At 32.4% G+C, this 17,948-nt stretch overlaps 1 protein-coding gene across 6 annotated transcripts in view; it reads left to right on the forward strand.

The window, feature by feature from the left end:
- Nucleotides 1-17,948, forward strand: part of LOC114336519 (TLD domain-containing protein 2) — a 911,210-nt gene that overhangs the window by 282,478 nt on the left and 610,784 nt on the right. For 5 of the 6 annotated variants that reach the window (XM_050659400.1, XM_050659401.1, XM_050659405.1 and 2 more), the window contains one exon: nucleotides 13,303-13,376. In XM_050659400.1, coding sequence (XP_050515357.1) covers nucleotides 13,303-13,376 — 74 coding nt within the window. Of the gene's footprint in view, nucleotides 1-12,988; nucleotides 13,182-13,302; nucleotides 13,377-17,948 lie in introns of those variants that run through there. The other variant, XM_050659404.1, reaches the window with a different exon arrangement.

The raw sequence follows: 17,948 nt of genomic DNA on the forward strand, positions 1-17,948 counted from the left end.
AAAATTTGATATTTGGTAGTTGTGTATAACTTTACACACCCTATCAAAATAGCTATCAAAATGACAGTATTGTCATTTAAGAAAATCAACGATGACGTCATATCTCTAAATTGGGACACCCTGTATACATTATTATTGTATGTCAAAAAGTACAATTTGAAATATTATCGACGGGTCTGAGCATTTTTCAAAAAAAACAATTAGTATTTGAGATATTGAATTGATTCCAAATTACAGACTCTCTCTCTGTATAAACAATGGTATTCTTGTTCTCATGATCATTTTTCAGTGCGTCATTAATTATGACGTCATATACTGTATTAGGTGTGTCGAGACTTATTTCATGTAATTATTGACGAATCTGACAGATGCCACAATCGTACTTAGCCATAGGTGAAAAGCTTGTGGAATAGGGCTTTTCATTCACAGTCATTTGTTTCGAGCTTCTGTCATATGTCGTATAATCCGTGTATATTATTATTATACACAGATTATACAACATATGACAGAAGCTCGAAACAAATGACAATCGATGAAAAGCCCTATTAAACTAATTAGTAATTTAGTAGATTTGATTTTTACACAATATGTTAACATGTAGGTATTTTTTATAAAGGGGAATAAAATTAAAAAGTAAACAATATTGTTAATTAAATTTATAAATATGGAAACATTAAAAAATGACACAAAACTGTCCATAAACTGTGTTTTTATCTTCTTCTCTAGGTGCTGTCTCCGCTTCAAAAGTTAGCAATCATCAGAGAGATATTTATTTCTGAAACAGCGGCTCTAAATAATTCATTGTTATTACATCCAAACCAGTTCCTAAGGTTCTTCAGCCATGAGTTACGTCTCCTTACTATGGATCTTTTTCTTGCATAATGACCTGGAGTATTAGATATACATCTCTCATCACATGTCCCATATATCTCAGTTTTCTTCTTATTTGTTAGTTCTCGTTCCTTATGCGTAAGTCTCATTACCTCCACGTTGGCTATTCTATCTACTCATGAGATATTTAGCACTCTTCGGTACAAATCGAATGTCTCTAGTCTCCTCACGCCAATGACTAACTTTTAACGAACTAAATTCTAAACCAAAACACAAAATAATGCACAAAGACGTTGTGAAACACAAGTGAAGTCGAATTCGAAATTTCAAAATGACAGGTACACAAAATACTGACCTGAATAATAACCGTCACTTGATTCTTTGACACTTCTAAAAAATGGCCAAAATGGACGAAGTTTTTGTCAAATGTTCGTAATACGTGTATTTGATTGGCTAGAAAAGACGCGCATTCTAAATATCAACGAATCAAAGGTAGGTTAGGAATAGACATCTTATGTATATAATTATTGTAATGCTGCATTATTTTTGTGTTTAATCACGGAGCTACCGCTTTTTCCGTCTCATCTAACTTAATGCATTAGAGAGAAATCGAAAAACTGTGACGCACTGAAAAATGATCATGACAACAAGAATAGGTATAGGGTTGTACACTGTTCGTTCATTGTTTTAGGGGTTATTCAAGATCAAGTGAAATAGTGTTGTTTTTTTTATGTGTTATGTTCTTATTTCTTCACTAGTAAGAAAAACTATGTTGCTTGTTTAATAAATACTATAGTTGATAATCCATACGTATTATATTATACTAACACATCGCTAAAGAGTTCTAAAAACAATTATTGTTTTTATATAAAAGTAGACTAAAAATTAAAGGAATAATGCAGAAAACACAAAAAATCGCCGATATACTTAATTAACCTATAAAATGACAGAAGTGCCAAAATTTCATAAATGTCATTAGTGTCAAAATTTAATAACAGTGGAGTAAACTTGCCTGCAGTTGGACCAATTAGAAACAAGCATTACAGCGCGGTAAATTTGAATCACTCCTCTTGGTTAAAAAACAAACAATAAAAGAGAGTAAACAGAGCATCTCTAGACTCCATGCCAATTGTGATGAAGGTTGCATAACCATAAGAGTATGTTTTGATAGGTCAACAAGAAGGGTTCTGTTTTGTTTTTTTTTGGTATGAGTTCTCTTCTTCTGTTCCATGTTACATTAATCTTAAATACATCTGATAAAAATAGAAGAGACATGTGATAATCTAGATATTGTTTATAAAACGAGTTTATTTATAATATATTCGTCTGTATATTGTGTATTAAAATACCGATACCATTTTGATATCGCCACACCTCTGATTATGTTGTCGAGTAATCTACTAAGTCAGTTTAAACTAGAACTCAATGAGTGTGTAATAACGTTGACAAACAGTGTACGGCTAAGGAATAATTAAACTACCTTGCAGTTACAGGGACCAGTAATCACATCTCTCGTGAGCAATTCCTCGAGGCGACTCATATGCATTTTAAATGCACTGCTAGGACAACAACGCTGAGACCTTTTTTGTGATTATTTGCAATTTTTAAAGATACATACTACGGTCGAAGTTTTGTAGAGTTTTGTCTCTTGGGGAAAAAGGAGTATAAATCGTGTTGCCGTTATTTGGTATGTCATATTTTTCCTATATGATTTAACAATATGCTTAAATAAACAATTGAAATACAAAAATAAGCAGGCGAAAGAACAATGGTTAAAAAAACAATGCGCAGAAATAGAATACTACCAGAAAAGACATGATAGTTTTAACACACAATAAAAAAATTAATGAATTAACTCAGAACAACAGAAAAAGAAAACCGGGAATACTGAAAGATACAAATGGGAAACTTGTGTTGAGTACCAACGAAAAATTAAAGAGATGGACAGAATACATGAATGAATTGTTCAAAGACAATAGAAAAGAGCAAATTGAAGTAAAAGTAGAAGATGATATGGTTTTAAAGATATTCAAAGAAGTTTCCCAGCAAACAGACCGACGTGTTAATGACGAGAACTTTGGGTACATTTGTCACCAATATACGTAAATTGCTTACGTGAATTTCACGTGAAAATTTGGTTGGAATGTCACATTAAAAATACGTCTTTAAATTACGTGAATAACTCGTCTTCAATAGACGTCTTATTTACCTTAAATAGCAGTAAAATGTTTCGAGAAATTCACGTTGCAAACACGTGTTGATTAACGTATCTTCTAGCTAGAGTCTAGAGAACGTATATATTAGTTTTCACGTGAAAGATACGTCCTCGGTTCACGTAAATATTTCGACCTTAATTAACTTATGAATCACGTAATTATTATCCTCATATAATATGATATAAATAAAACAAGCTTATAAAGTATTAACAATGTATTTATTTAGTGGAATTTAGAGACTTTAAAAACATTTTGTCTTATATAATTATTATTCAAGATAATGCACCAAAAATGGTACCGACCTAAAGACACATTAAAAAATATGCAAACACAACACAGGTCAATTTTTATTTCGAGGAGGACACTTCTTGTTTTTTTCTAATTGCACCATCGGCACTTCATCCCTCAAGCAGTGAGGTAAACAATAATACGAAAGACATTATAATAAATAAACCCGCCTAAAATAAAACGAGGTAAAGAAAGCTCTTCACGTTTCACTTTTTGTTGTGAGTTGTGAGAAGCTGACAGCTGATTTTAGAGGTTATGATAATCGATTATAAAAATCGATTATTTTTAAATTAAAGTTAAACTATTCTACTTACTTTAAATTAGTATTACATATTTTCTTTTGGTTTTTAAATTTCTTCTACTATTAATTAATTGGTCTTACTAAAAATCTATTTCAATACCAGAATAATATAAAAAAAATAATCCTATCGAAACGTATTATTCGATAAACCGATTAATTTAGTTTTCGAACCAAGTATTTTAGTCACGTGATGGTATTTAAAGGAGGAGAAAGGCTTGGTAGTACGTCATCACCGCGCGCGATTTGAAAATTAGACTCAACATCATTTTAGCTCCTGTAATATTTTTAAAGAAAAAAAATAGCAAAAATAGCTTCAAATCAAGGTTGGATTGAAATAGTTATGCTAAATGATCTTAAAAGCGAAATCATAAACTTTTTGTTTAAATATTGGTAGGGTAGGTATTATTTACATTACTTTTACGTGAAATCTAATCTTACATCTAATTTTTCGACGTCTATAAAATACCTACAGTGAGTAAAATTCAAGCGATACGTATTTAACCAACACCGTTGTAAAATTTTGTTTTCCAAAATATTTCTCAAAATTTAATCAAAGGAAGTTACTTCTGTTTCGTGATTATTACGTGAAATAAACGTACCTTTGCGATGTAACCGACATTCACAACTATTATAAAAAAACATGTACTATATTCGTGATTATGATTTAATATTATTCTAATGTCAAACATGTATAAAGGAAGCACTAAATATGTGGGTGAATGATTTGGCACTGAAATACGTTTTTTTCCCGTCATAAATCACCGAGATACGTATTCGTTGAAATTTGCCGTAAATTTAACGTAATCTTCACGTCTGGCTCAAGTCTGTTTGCTGAGTTAGCAAATATCCAGGCCAATATATCAATAAAATATTAGGTAAAATTACTTATAAATACAGTTTCATTCATGTAATACTCTTACCGAAGTACACTCGAGCGCTTAAATGGCCGATTTGTATTGTCCTCGTGATAATTTGACATTATATGCGGAATTAAAAGTTTATTATGATTCATTTTGTTAAATGTGACAGTTGTCAAAACTAGGAACCTCGTAAATAAACAGAAACAATCTACCTAAAAATACGCCCAGTATAATAATCATGCTAGAATATTCCCGGTTCCCGTTACTGATTGGACAGAATTAAACACGTGACGAAAAATCATACTACATGATTTTAAATTAAAATCATTAAAAAGTAACCTACATAATATAGACCAGGGCGCATTTGTAAAAATATTAGTACATTTGGACGTTGAGAGGTGACTCAATTTTTTTTGCAGAAATTGCTTGAAAATAAACTCAAATAATAATATTTGAGTTATCCTCCCTCTCAAAAAGGTCCGGAACATTGTTTAAATAATCAAAATGTCAAAAAATGAAGGAAAAATTCGATTTTTTTTCTTCGTTTTTTTGATTATAACTTTAAAAGTATTCATTTCCGAGAAAAGTTGTAGTGACATAAAAGTTGCGTAATTAAATTTCCTACAATATAGAATTGGTTAAAAATTTAAAAAATAGTAACCCTTGTTGCAAAATAGCAATAATTGCGAAAAAACCATACAAAAACAAGTATTCGCATTTTACGTTTTTCAACCATTTATACTACACTTAGGACCTTCATATTTCACCCAGAAAAACTTTATGATACATTTAAACAATACTATAAATTTCATTATGATTGGTTCAATAAATTTTGCAAAATAAATTTTGCAATCCAGCTTTCGCAAAAAAAATTATTTTTTTAAAATGTTATAGGACTGAAAATAAAGCAGATAGCAAGTTCAATTTTTTGAGTATAGAAGTATACTGTACCTTTCATTTGCAATTTGCAAAATTAAAAGCGATTAACTACCACGGCGTCAGGACTTTTTTTAAATAAACATTAATTATTGGTGCTACGCGCAGGACAGCGGATAGTTTGCTCTGATTGGGCATTCCAATGACCTTTGGTAATGATTGATACATTTTAATTTTTATTACATTTCGATATAAATAAATAAATTTGTTTATTGCAAAATAAAAACACATACTCTATCCTTTGAAATAACAGTTTTTTTTGGCAAAAACTTTCTTTGTTCATATATTTTAACTTAGAGAATAAAAGTTTATTATTTTTAAACATATGCAATTGGTTAAACAATATTTCACAAAAAATAATAAAATTAGTTTGATTTTTGTGGAACTAAAATATTAAAATACAACAAAATATAAAGTATGAAAATAATACATTAGATAAAGATTGGACGAAATTTTGGTGGAAATCAACTTGTGTGAATCGAACAACGCTGTCCTGCGCGTAGCACCAAAAATTAATGTTTATTTAAAAAATTTCCTGACGCCGTGGTAATTAATCGATTTTAATTATGCAAATTGCAAATGAAAGGTACAGTACACTTCTATAAGTAAAAAAAAATTCAACTTGCTATCTGCTTTATTTTCAGTCCTGCAACATTTAAAAAAATGAATTTTTTTTGCGAAAGCTGGATTACAAAATTTATTTTGCAAAATCTATTAAACTCGTCTTAATGAAATTTACAGTGTTGTTTTACTATATCATAAAGTTTTTCTGGGTAAAATATGAAGGTCCTAAGTGTAGCATAAATGGTTGAAAAACGTAAAATGTGAATACTTGTTTTTGTATGGTTTTTTTTTTTCGCAATTATTGCTATTTTGCAACAAGGGTGACTTTTTTTAATGTTTTAACCAATTCTATATTGTAGGAAATTTAATTACGCAACTTTTATGTCAATACAACTTTTCTCAGAAATGAATAGTTTTAAAGTTATAATCAAAAAACCAATAAAAAAATCGAATTTTTCCTTCATATTTTGACATTTTGATTATTTAAACAATGTTCTGGACCATTTTGAGTGGGAGGATAACTCAAATATTATTATTTGAGTTATTTTCAAGCAATGGCTGCAAAAAAATTTGAGTCAGCTTTTAACGTCCATCTCAAAACAGATGCGCCCTGGACTAATAATAATCTGATTGGACAGAATTAAACACGTGATGAAAAATCTTACTACACGATTGAAGTTAAAGTCATTAAAAAATAATTGAAATTATATAATTTTATGAAAATAATGTCATTTGCTGTTTAATTTTCCACCTGTTGACCTGTTTTGAATATCATTGTGTGCAAACCGATGGCAATGGGAAGCTATAAATTGTTATTAGGTGGCCATAGCAAACTAAAGGCTGATTCACATAATAGCTCAGGTCACGCTCCGCTCACGGTCAGCTCAAGCCACGATCAAAATATTCTCTCGGAGAAACCACGCAGTCAAAAAAAAAGGGCCGGAACTTGACCGTCGTGTTTAGTGCGGACAGCATGATTAAGATGCGTGTAAGAATAGTTGACCGAACCTTGAGCTGAGCGTGAGCGAACCGTGACCTGAGCTATAATGTGAATCAGCCTTAAACTTTACGCCGAACAACCAACAGTAAATCCTTTGAATCAAAGCCATAGATAGATAGGCTATTACGTGTCTGACCAACATGAAATTTAGTTAACCGCCGCCATCTGTTCGGTGCTAATCAAACGTAACGTTTCAATTGTCCAGTGGTTTCATGCCCGGCTTTAATATTGCATTTTATTCATTAATTTGTAGCTATATTTTCATAGTGGTGTTCTACTTTTGCTAGTAAGAATTGTAGGGCAGTCAATGAGGGTATGTGGCTCCGAATTAGATCCTACTATATCGATTTACGTGATATTTTCACAGTAAGTAGGGAATAGCCCAAGAAACAAAGTCTACCCTATGCCGATGTGTGCTTTTGTCTTGGGGTCGGTTTCCACCCCTTCCCGGGGGTGGAAATTTTTTTGCTTAAATAACTACGGAAGTTGCTAGAGAACCTAATACTAAGCAAAAACTGTTCTATAATTTTTTTCCGAAAACTCAATACTTTTTGAGTTATTCCTGGTTGAAAATTGGCCCTTTTCATTGAAACATAACACCTTTTCAAACGGTTTTTTTGCGAATACCTTAAAAACTATGCATCTAACTAAAAAAACCATATAAAACATTTTTGTAGCTTATAAAATAACGAAGAGATTCTTTCCTTTATGAATCTTCTAGTTATAACACAAAAAGAGATATGGTATGTGAAAAAAACTTGTTTTCTTGGTGCATGCTCAAATCAGTGTATTTAACTTGAAATAACAGAGAAACGGTCGATTTTAGGTGTATAATGCTACCAATACCTTTTATTGTGCTTGAAAAGTCCTTTCAAATAAGCAATGTTAAATGTCGATTACATTCCAACTATGCGAGATAAACTGTAAAAAATTTGATGACTAACGTATTTTAAGAAAAAAATGAGAAGTATATTTAACCCCTCATCCACAAGAATTTAAATGCATCGTTTTCCTTCTACAATACATTTTACTGTAGTGTTCTTTTTATGTTCAAAAAGTTGGGCGGGTTTAAAATGAATGGTTTTTGAAAAAAAAATAAGATCAAATTATTGAGCGCATTTTTAAATTTTCTTAAAAATCTTCCTATTTCTCCATGTAACTCGAAAATGATAAGAGATGCCAAAAAAAAGATGCCATACAAAAATGTAGGTTTATTCTAGATAAACATTTTGATTTAATTTTTTATAACAGTATCTCTTATCATTTTCCAGTTACATGGAGAATAAGGAAGATTTTTAAGAAAATTTAAATATGCGCTCTATAATTTGATCTTATCTTTTTCCAAAACCATTCATTTTAAACTCGCTCAACTTTTTGAACATAAAAATAACACTGTAGTAAAATGTATTGTAGAAGGAAAACGATCCATTTAAATTTTTGTGGATGAGGGGTTAAATATACTTCTCAATTTTTTTCTTAAAATTCGTTAGTCATCAATTTTGCAGCATATCTCGCTTAGTTTGAATATAATCGACATTTAATATTGCTTATTTGAAAGGACTTTTCGAGCACAATAAAAAGTATTGGTAGCATTATACACCTAAAATCGGCCGTTTCTCTGTTATTTCAAGTTGAATACACTAATTTGAGCATGCACCAAAAAAACAAACTCTTTTTACCTACCATATCTCTTTTTGTGTTATAACTAGAAGATTGAAGAAGGAACGAATCTCTTTGTTTTTTATGAGCTACAAAAATGTTTTATATAATTTTTTTAGTTAGATGCATCGTTTTTTAAGGTATTCGCGAAAAACCGTTTGAAAAGGTGTTATATTTCAATGAAAATGGCCAATAACTTCTACCACGAATAACTCAAAAAGTATTGAGTTTTCGAAAAAAAATTATAGAACAGTTTTTGCTTAGAATTAGGTTCTCTAGCAACTTCCGTAGTTGTTTAACCAAAAAATTTTCCACCCCCGAGAAGGGGTGGGAACCGCCCCCAAGACAAAAGCACACATCGGCATAGGGTAGACTTTAAACAAGGAGATATTTTCAGGCTATTCTTAAAATTTCATTAAAATCCATGCTGTAGGATAGAATTCGGAGGTTATAACCTGTTTTTGCTCTCATTGACTGCCCTATTGAAATATAAAGAAAATATATCTGGAAAAGCTTCTACCAAAAGTATTAGTTTGCAAAATATTCGTAATATCAAATGAATATCATTTAACTAAGCTTTCAATGTTCATTTATTTTAATAAAAATTCCCTTTGTCACTTTGTTTTCATATTTGATATACATATTCGCAATCTCACTACTTAGTGCAGTCACTGAAGGTTTTCGCCTCCGATTTCGTTGAACCTTCATCGATTTTCATGAAAATTGGCCAGTAGTTAGAGGATACCTCAAGAAACAAAGGTAACATAACGTTAACTTGCACTTTTACTCTGGGGGTGGATGCCACCCCTTCTCGGGGGTAAAAATTATTTTATAAAAAAAAATACCATAAATCGACAGATGAACAAATTCTAAGCAAAATTTGTTATATAAAGTTATTAATATAAATCAATACTTTTTGAGTTATAAAAAGATTTTATTTTTTCGTAAAAAATGCACGTCTTAAAGCTGATTTTCACTTATAACTCAAAAACTACAAGCTTTTCTAAAAGTTATTCTTACCAAAATTGAAGATAATAAAAAATTGAATACACTCCCCACTTAAAGAACTGAACTAATGTTAATTCAAAGTGAGTTATATATGGGTAATTGAATATATATGTTTTTTTCGATGAGTACTGAAATCTAAGTATTCAAGCTTAAATAACGGGAAAACTATGCTTTTTATAAAATATAGGTACCTTCTAAACCTAAACACTTGTCAAAGTACTTTGAAATACCTATCAAATGAGCTCCAGAAGAAGTTAATAGTATCAAAGTTAAGCAAGTTATGATGAAAATAAGAGAACCCTTTCGAATTTTTTAGGAAAAAGTGAAAAATAAAACGTATGTCATTTCCACATAAAAATGAAAATTTGTAGTAATCCTTCCAAAAATTTCTTTATATTAGCATAAGTAAATACGAAATTTTGAAGCTATTTCAATATTCTAAAAAGTCAAATTTTGAAATTTTATATCAACTATTTAGCTTTGTAATGGGATGCAAAAAATCGAAAAAATCGCGTTTTTTGCACTAAATTGTTAATAATAATTAAAAACGGACACGAACTCTAAGCAGGAGACAGGTAGGTTTTCTTCCTATATGTCTACAATTACTAAAAAAGCAGTCAGCTACCTGGATCTTTAAGTGTCCTGAGAAAATCCTTATTTCTCTGGACTAGCAGTACCGCAGCAGACAGTCCAGTCTGTCTGCGGTCAAATTGTACAATTTCGTTGGATGCACGATCTCACACTATCAATATCAAAATCCTTGCCAATTCGTCGAATTCGACAATGTTGGACGACGCGACGACCTCGCAGCACTGTGCGTGGCTGGATTAAAATTTTACATAATACAATTTAATTTTCAAAATTAAAATCAGCTATTACGGATCTGCAGTCAAATTTATAATAAATATCTAATCTAACCTGATACCGATACCCCACAAATAGTTCGCCCCAATCGAATAGTATAATAATCACAAACCCCTAGAGTCTAGAGAGAGATACCTTTTATTAATTCGGAAGGATAAGATAATAATACAAAAATTGTGTGGTCAACAATGACGAATAAATTCATGCCGTAGCTGATTTAACCTTAGAAACTAATAGACCAGGGCATTCAGAACAAAAAACACCGGAATAAATCGATTTTAAATACAGCACCTATCGACTTTTAAAACTTAAGTATTGTATTCGGGATGACGTCGGAAAAAAGTCTACAACAGAAAAATTGGTAAAAATGCATAATTGTGCAAAAATGCAAAAATACATAAATGTGCCAAAATCAGTATATTAAGGGTCAGATATTATTAGTCGGAGGTTTTGGGGTCGCTGAACATAAATACGTCGTCTGAATCGACCCCCGGAGCACTTGGTGCCCAGGGTCACTGCTATGACATGTCATCTGGAGTTTCAAAGGTTTTCGGTACTATATTGATGCAAGTATATTACTCGGGCATTTATTGCCCGATATTTATTGACTTCGAAAAAGCATTTGATAGTGTGGAACGCTGGGCAGTAAAGAATTCCCTACAAAACAGCAGAATAGACTACAGATATACCGACTTAATTACAAATATATATACATCTCGCCCAAGCTATTCAACCAAGCGCTAGAAGATGTGTTCAAACAACTGCACTGGGATGGTTTGGGTATAAACAAAAACGGGCAATATCTGAATCACTTACGATATGCTGATGATATTGTATTAATAGCAGAAAGAAGTGAAGAATTACAAAGAATGATGGAAAAACTAGATAGAGAATCGACAAAGATAGGACTGAAGATGAATTACAGTAAAACAAAAACCATGACCAATCAACAAGAAGAACTAGTAATTACAGTGGCACAAACAAGAATCGAACAAGTAAAAGAGTATATCTAGGACAAATCACTAGATTAAATAAAGAAAATCAGACCGAAAAAATAAAGAGAAGAATAAGGTTGGCCTGGGCATCATTCGGAAAACTGTCTTATATTCTAAAGAACAGAAAATACCCGCAATACCTGAAAACAAAAGTCTTCAATCAATGTATACTCCCGTTTTAATATATGGCTCTCAGACATGGACGTTTACAAAAGAGAATATGGAAAAAATAGCAAAGACAGAAAGAGCCATGGAAAGACAAATGCTGAACATTAAATTATCAGACAGGAAAAGAAACGAATGGATCCGTAACAAAACAAAAGTGAAAGACGTCTCTACCCAAGTAGCAAAGCTTAAATGGAAGTTCGCCGGACACACCCTACGGCAGAAGGATGAAAGATGGACTAAGATGATTATACATTGTAGACCATGGAACCACAAACGAAAAAGGGAAAGGCCACAGATGCGATGGTCAGATGACCTGAAGAAACACACTGGGTCAAAATGGATGCAGATTGCCCAAGATAGAGAGGCATGGAAGAAGGAAGAGGAGGCCTATATCTAAGGATGGATGTTTAGGGCTGATTAGATAGATAGATATTACTCGGGGGTTTTAGGGGTCGCTGAATACACCATTAGCACGTACCACCGAAGCACCAGATGGCCAGGGTCACTGCTAAGGCACGTCATCTTCTGGTGTTTCGAGGACTTTCGGCACTTAATTGATGCAAATCGTTTACTCGGGGAGTTTTGGAGTTGCTGAACAAAAATACGCCATCAGAACCAACCTGAGGAGCACCTGGTGCCCACAGTTACTCTTAAGACACGGTTTTTGGTTTCGGAGGTCGGTTTTGATGGCGTATTTATGTTTAGAAACTTCAAAACGCCTGAGTAATATATTTGCATCACTAAAGTGTCGGAAAGCCTCAATATTCTAGAGGATTATGTGCATTACAGTCACCCTGGGCCCTAGCCGCTCAGAGGATAGGTTCTGAAGCCATATTCGTATTCAGCAACCCCTAAACCTCCGACTAATCTGTTTGCATCAATTAGTACCGAAAATCCTCGCAACTCTTGAAGATGACGTGACTACCAGGTGCTCCGTAGGTCGGTGCTGATAGCGCATACAAGTTCTGCGACCCCAAAAAAACACCGGAGTAACAAAATCCGGCCCTTAATATGATTTTGCCATGTTTTTGCACTTTTGGATGCATTTTATGCACTGTAAATGTAATTATGCATTTCCACCTATTTTTCTATTACAGACTTTTTCCTGACATCATCCTGAACACACTGCAAAAAGTTGCAAGTCGATAGGTGCTGTATTTAAAAATTATTAAGTTATTTTTTCATAAATGTCCTGGTCTATAACCGACCGACGATTCAAGTGATTCAAGGACAATTTAACGTTTACGTTTCATGTTTAGTCTTCAAACTCGACCGTTTTCGTACCTTGTGACTGGCTTTTTAAAACGCAGTAAAAGTTGCATAAAAACAATACAGTTCAGTAGTTTTTCAACAATGAAAATAAAATGGATTTCGTTGAAGATTATTTTGCGGTAACACATGAACCGTCAATAGCTCTCATACACACCACTATTGACGGTATCTCGGATTTTGTTATTGTTTACAAACATCAAGTTGATGAAGAGTTGAAAGGTTAATGCCAATATCATAATATCATATACAGAAAATGTTAACTTGGTTATTATTAAATAATATACCATTGTTGGAATTAACATGACGTTGCATTTAAAGCAGTGTTTCTTCTTTGTTGCAGATCTAGATGGTTCTACAAATAGTTTATCGGAAAAGAGGAAAGCTGGTCCACCGGAAAATACGACTGTTTACACGGTAAGTTGTTGAATGTTTTTTACTTCTTTATTAAGGGTCTGGTCTGGTACCTGTCGGCATTCGGCATTTAGCCAACTTAACTGATAACATAACTACTATTTTTGTAATTTCTTACATAACATTTGCTATTTTTTCTTATATTTCTTATAAATTAATTTCAAACGTCTCTATATACCATGCTTTAAGTGACTTTAGCCTTTTGTGATGTTGTTGATGTTGAGACTAAATTTTGACTTGACATAACTAGCGCTGGCAGTGACTATGCAACCAAGCCTAAGTGAATGAAGTACCATTTGGTTAGTGGAAAAGATAAAATAATTAATAATAATCTTATGCAATAATATTTAATATAGTTTGAAAATATTTATTATTTTTAGATCCGTTTTGTATTTTATATTTCGTAATGTTCCTTATGGTAGGGGAGCAAAGTATGCTAAATTTGCAGTCAATTGAGCGGTTTGGGGACCTATTGGGTTGTGATTATTAGGTCCTTAAACCAAAAAAAGTTAAGTAAAATGTTCCGTTTTAGTGGGGATTTGCCATTTTTGAATTTTATTTTTCCATTTCCAACAATCGTTTTTTTTTTCGATTATAGCGCCATCTATCCATAATTCGAAAAAATGTCTTGAATAAAAGTTGCTTATTTTTACGTAAAGAATCCAAATCTGCAATAAAAATTTGTAGGTCCCAAGATTTTAAGGTAACTCCCACCCCACCTCCGTGGGGGGTCGTATTTGGTACCATTCGATAGATTTTTCAAAAACATTTTGAAAGTATATTTTGCAGTTTTTCGATCTGATGTTCATTTTGCGAAATATCGCGGGGTTTGTATTTAAAATTTACTTCACACCCCTCTCCGTGGTGGGTCATGTTTAGTACCATTCGATAGATTTTTTAAAAATATTGAAGACGAATTTTTTTGTTTTTCTATCTGATGTTCATTTCTCCCAATTTTCGCTTTTATTTTGTGAAACTTTTTGACTCACCTGTTTCCTTACCCCCGCTCAAATCGTCAGATTTTTGAAATATACACTCTTTTGCATGTACTTAAGGTGATACAGTAGCGATCAACAGGTAGCCAAAACACGTTCCAAGATTGCGGCTATAATTTTGAATATTTTTTCGAGATATTTGGCACACGTATTCGTAATATAATAAAGAATGGCGGTACAGAGCCCAATTTGAAAAATATATTAATATGTGGAAATTACTCTGTAATTAAATACAATATTAAAAAAAAACGGGTCTGTACCGCCATTAAGAAGAACAAAAAAATACACTTTTTCAAATAAACTTTTTTATCCGGTGCCTAGATTTTGTGTCATTTTGGAACTACTAATGAAATAAAAAATTTTAGTAGTTCCAAAATGACACAAAATCTAGGCATCGGATAAAAAAGTTTATTTGAAGAAAGTGTATTTTTTGTTCTTCTTAATGGCGGTACAGGCTCGTTTTTTTAATATTGTATTTAATTACAGAGTAATTTCCACATATTAATATATTTTTCAAATTGGGCTCTGTACCGCCATTCTTTATTATATTACGAATACGTGTGCCACATATCTCGAAAAAATATTCAAAATTACAGCCGCAATCTTGGAACGTGTTTTCGCTACCTGTTGATCGCTACTGTTTCCTCTTAACTTACGTTATCTTAATCTGACAATTTCGAGTATTTTTATGATTAGATTTTTTTTCGGGCCCCCCTTAACGAACTTCCCTGTGTTAAGAGCCAATATATGGCAGAGGTACATCTGACGCACTCGAGTAACTGTAAAAATCCCCGCTTGGGCTCCCCTACCATTATTTATGAAGGACAAAATTGTTATTCTCAAAATAAATTTTAATCAAACTTTTTTTCTAAAACATATTTAGTATGGTAATAACACTAATAACTAGACCCAAACCCAGACATCCAAAGTGAAAGTTATCCTCCAACACCAAATTGTTCTATATGGTCCACAAAATGTTCAGAAAAAAGTCGCACCATTTTGAGCGTCGGATTTGGGGGGAAAGGGGGGAGAAATCGGTAAATTCGTAGATTTTTACGTTTTTCGTAAATATTTCTAAAACTATACGATTTAGCATAAACAACCTTCTATACAAAAATGTTCTACATTAAATTTGAAATAAAAAAAGGCCCTATGCATAATCCTTCTAAAATAAACGGTTTCAAAGTTACGGTGGTAGTATAGTATAATTGGTCCACAAAAAGCCGAAACTAAACATCCAAAGTAAAAGTTTTCCTCCAACACCAATTTGTTCTATATGGTCCTCATATTGTTCAGTAAAAAGTTACACTTTTGAGCGTCCGGTTTGGGGGGAGATGGGGGAGAAGTCGGTAAATTAGTAGTTTTTTTACGTTTTTCGTCAATATTTCCAAAACTATGCTTTAGCGTAAACAATTTTCTATACAAAAATGTTCTACATAAAATTTAAAACAAAAAAGGTCCTATACATAATTGTTATAAAATCAACGGTTCCAGAGTTACGGAAAGTGAAAAGTGGAGAAAAAAACACTTTTATATTTTTGAAAAATCTATCGAATGGCACTAAACACGACTCCCCCACGGAGGTAGGGTGGGGAGTTACTTTAAAATCTTAAATAGGAGTCTCCATTTTTTATTGCAGATTTGGATTCCTTACGTAACAATAAGTAACTTTTATTCGAGACATTTTTTCGAATTATGGATAGATGGGGCTATAATCGGAAAAAATGATTATTGGAAATGGAAAATTAAATTAAAAAATGGAAAGTGTCCACTAAAATGGAAAACTTTACAACTATTTTTGGTTTTATCCTTCTCGACCCAATAGATCTCCATAACGCTCGAGTGACTGCACATTTACCATACTTTACTCCCCTACTATAATTTTTAATATCTCGTTTTATAAAGATTTTCTTGGTAAAAAAATTTAGTAAAACAATTGATCTATTTTATTTAAAGTTTTTCTTTTTTTTTTCTTTTATATATGCAGTACTGCCTGTTTTTCTTTAACGGTGCCTTTTATTCTGCCCTTAAATTGTCGTTCCATTTTTTTCTTGGGCATTCTATACTTTTTTTGACTAACGGTGACTTGTCCCTGGCTATTCTTACTATCCTTGATTCAGACATCCTGCTTATATGTATTCCACTCTTCTTTTCTGTTCTTTACTTTTTCCTATTTATATTGTCTACCCCACATATGCGTCCGTTTTCCTCACTTCTTACCCTGTCCGGTAGTCCTTTTCCAGCAATCCTTCTTAAGATCTTCATTTCGTTGGTCTCTACATATCTTTGTGTTTTGCTTGTGTCTGGTCTTATTTCGGCCGTGTAAGTCATAACTGGCCTAATAACTTATATATTCGGGCCTTTGTTTCTACTCTTAGGTGTATGTTTTTCCAAATTGTGTCGTTTAGGCATCAGGTCGTTCTACTGGCTTTAATTATTTGGTCTTTTACCTCTTCTTCTATATTGTTGTCGGCTGATAGATTAATTTTGTTGTATAATTTGATTGTATAACTCCAATTTGCATCGTATTGGTTCTTTGGCTATTACTAAGCTTTTTGTTCTTTGAGCTGATATTTTCATATTCATTTATTTTGTGTTAATGTTGAATTCGTGCACTAATCTTTGTAGGTCGTCTTCTCACTCTGCTATTAACACGGTGTCATCAGCGTAATAGAGTATTTTTATCTCTCTATCGCCCATTTTGTGCCCTCTTTTTTCTTCACGTGTTTTATTATTGCATCCAACATTGAGAACTTAGTGAATCTCCTTACCTGATTTGCTTCTCTGGGTTCATTGACTTTCATTTCTATTTTATTTCTTACATATACGTTTTCTATCAGTTTTATGATATACTTGATTTGCTTCTCTGGTTTCTATTATTATTCCATTGACTTTCATTTCTATTTTATTTTTTACATATATGTTTTCTATAAATTTTATGATATCCAGTGGTAAATTTTTGTCATATAGTAGGTGTATCATATCTTTTAATTGTATTCTATCAAACGCTTTCTCTAGGTCCATGAAACAGAAAAAGGCTTGCTTATTATATTCTAATGACTTCACTGCTATTTGCCTGATCACAAAAACTGCATCGTTACATGATCTTCCAATATTTCTTAAAGTTAACTGTTTAAAAAGACATAAAACTTGTTGGGGTCCCGACAAATAATCCCCGGACAAAAAATCCCCACAAATTATCCCTGTACAAAAAATCCCCGGACATAAAATCCTCGGAAAAAAAATCCCCGGACAAAAAATTCCCACAAAAAATCCCGGACAAATAATTCCCAGAAATTTTTTTGGACAGAATATCCCCACAAAAAATCCCGGACAAAAAATCCCCAAGAAATATTTGCTGCCTTCTCTAAAAGTTTTCCCGAAATTTTACCAAATTCCAATTCCATGCTGAAAACTTTAAAATTTACATGACAAAAGAGTGAGTTTTTTCAAAAATCGTGGAAGATATGGGGAATGAGCTAAGGCCCCGTTCTCTTGACAGGCGCTTGATAACGCTCGTTTTGATAACGCGCGATTACAACTACATACATTTTATTTAAGACCGTTCACATGCCTACGC

Source organism: Diabrotica virgifera, chromosome 8, assembly GCF_917563875.1.
Source record: "Diabrotica virgifera virgifera chromosome 8, PGI_DIABVI_V3a".
Classification (NCBI taxonomy): domain Eukaryota; kingdom Metazoa; phylum Arthropoda; class Insecta; order Coleoptera; family Chrysomelidae; genus Diabrotica; species Diabrotica virgifera.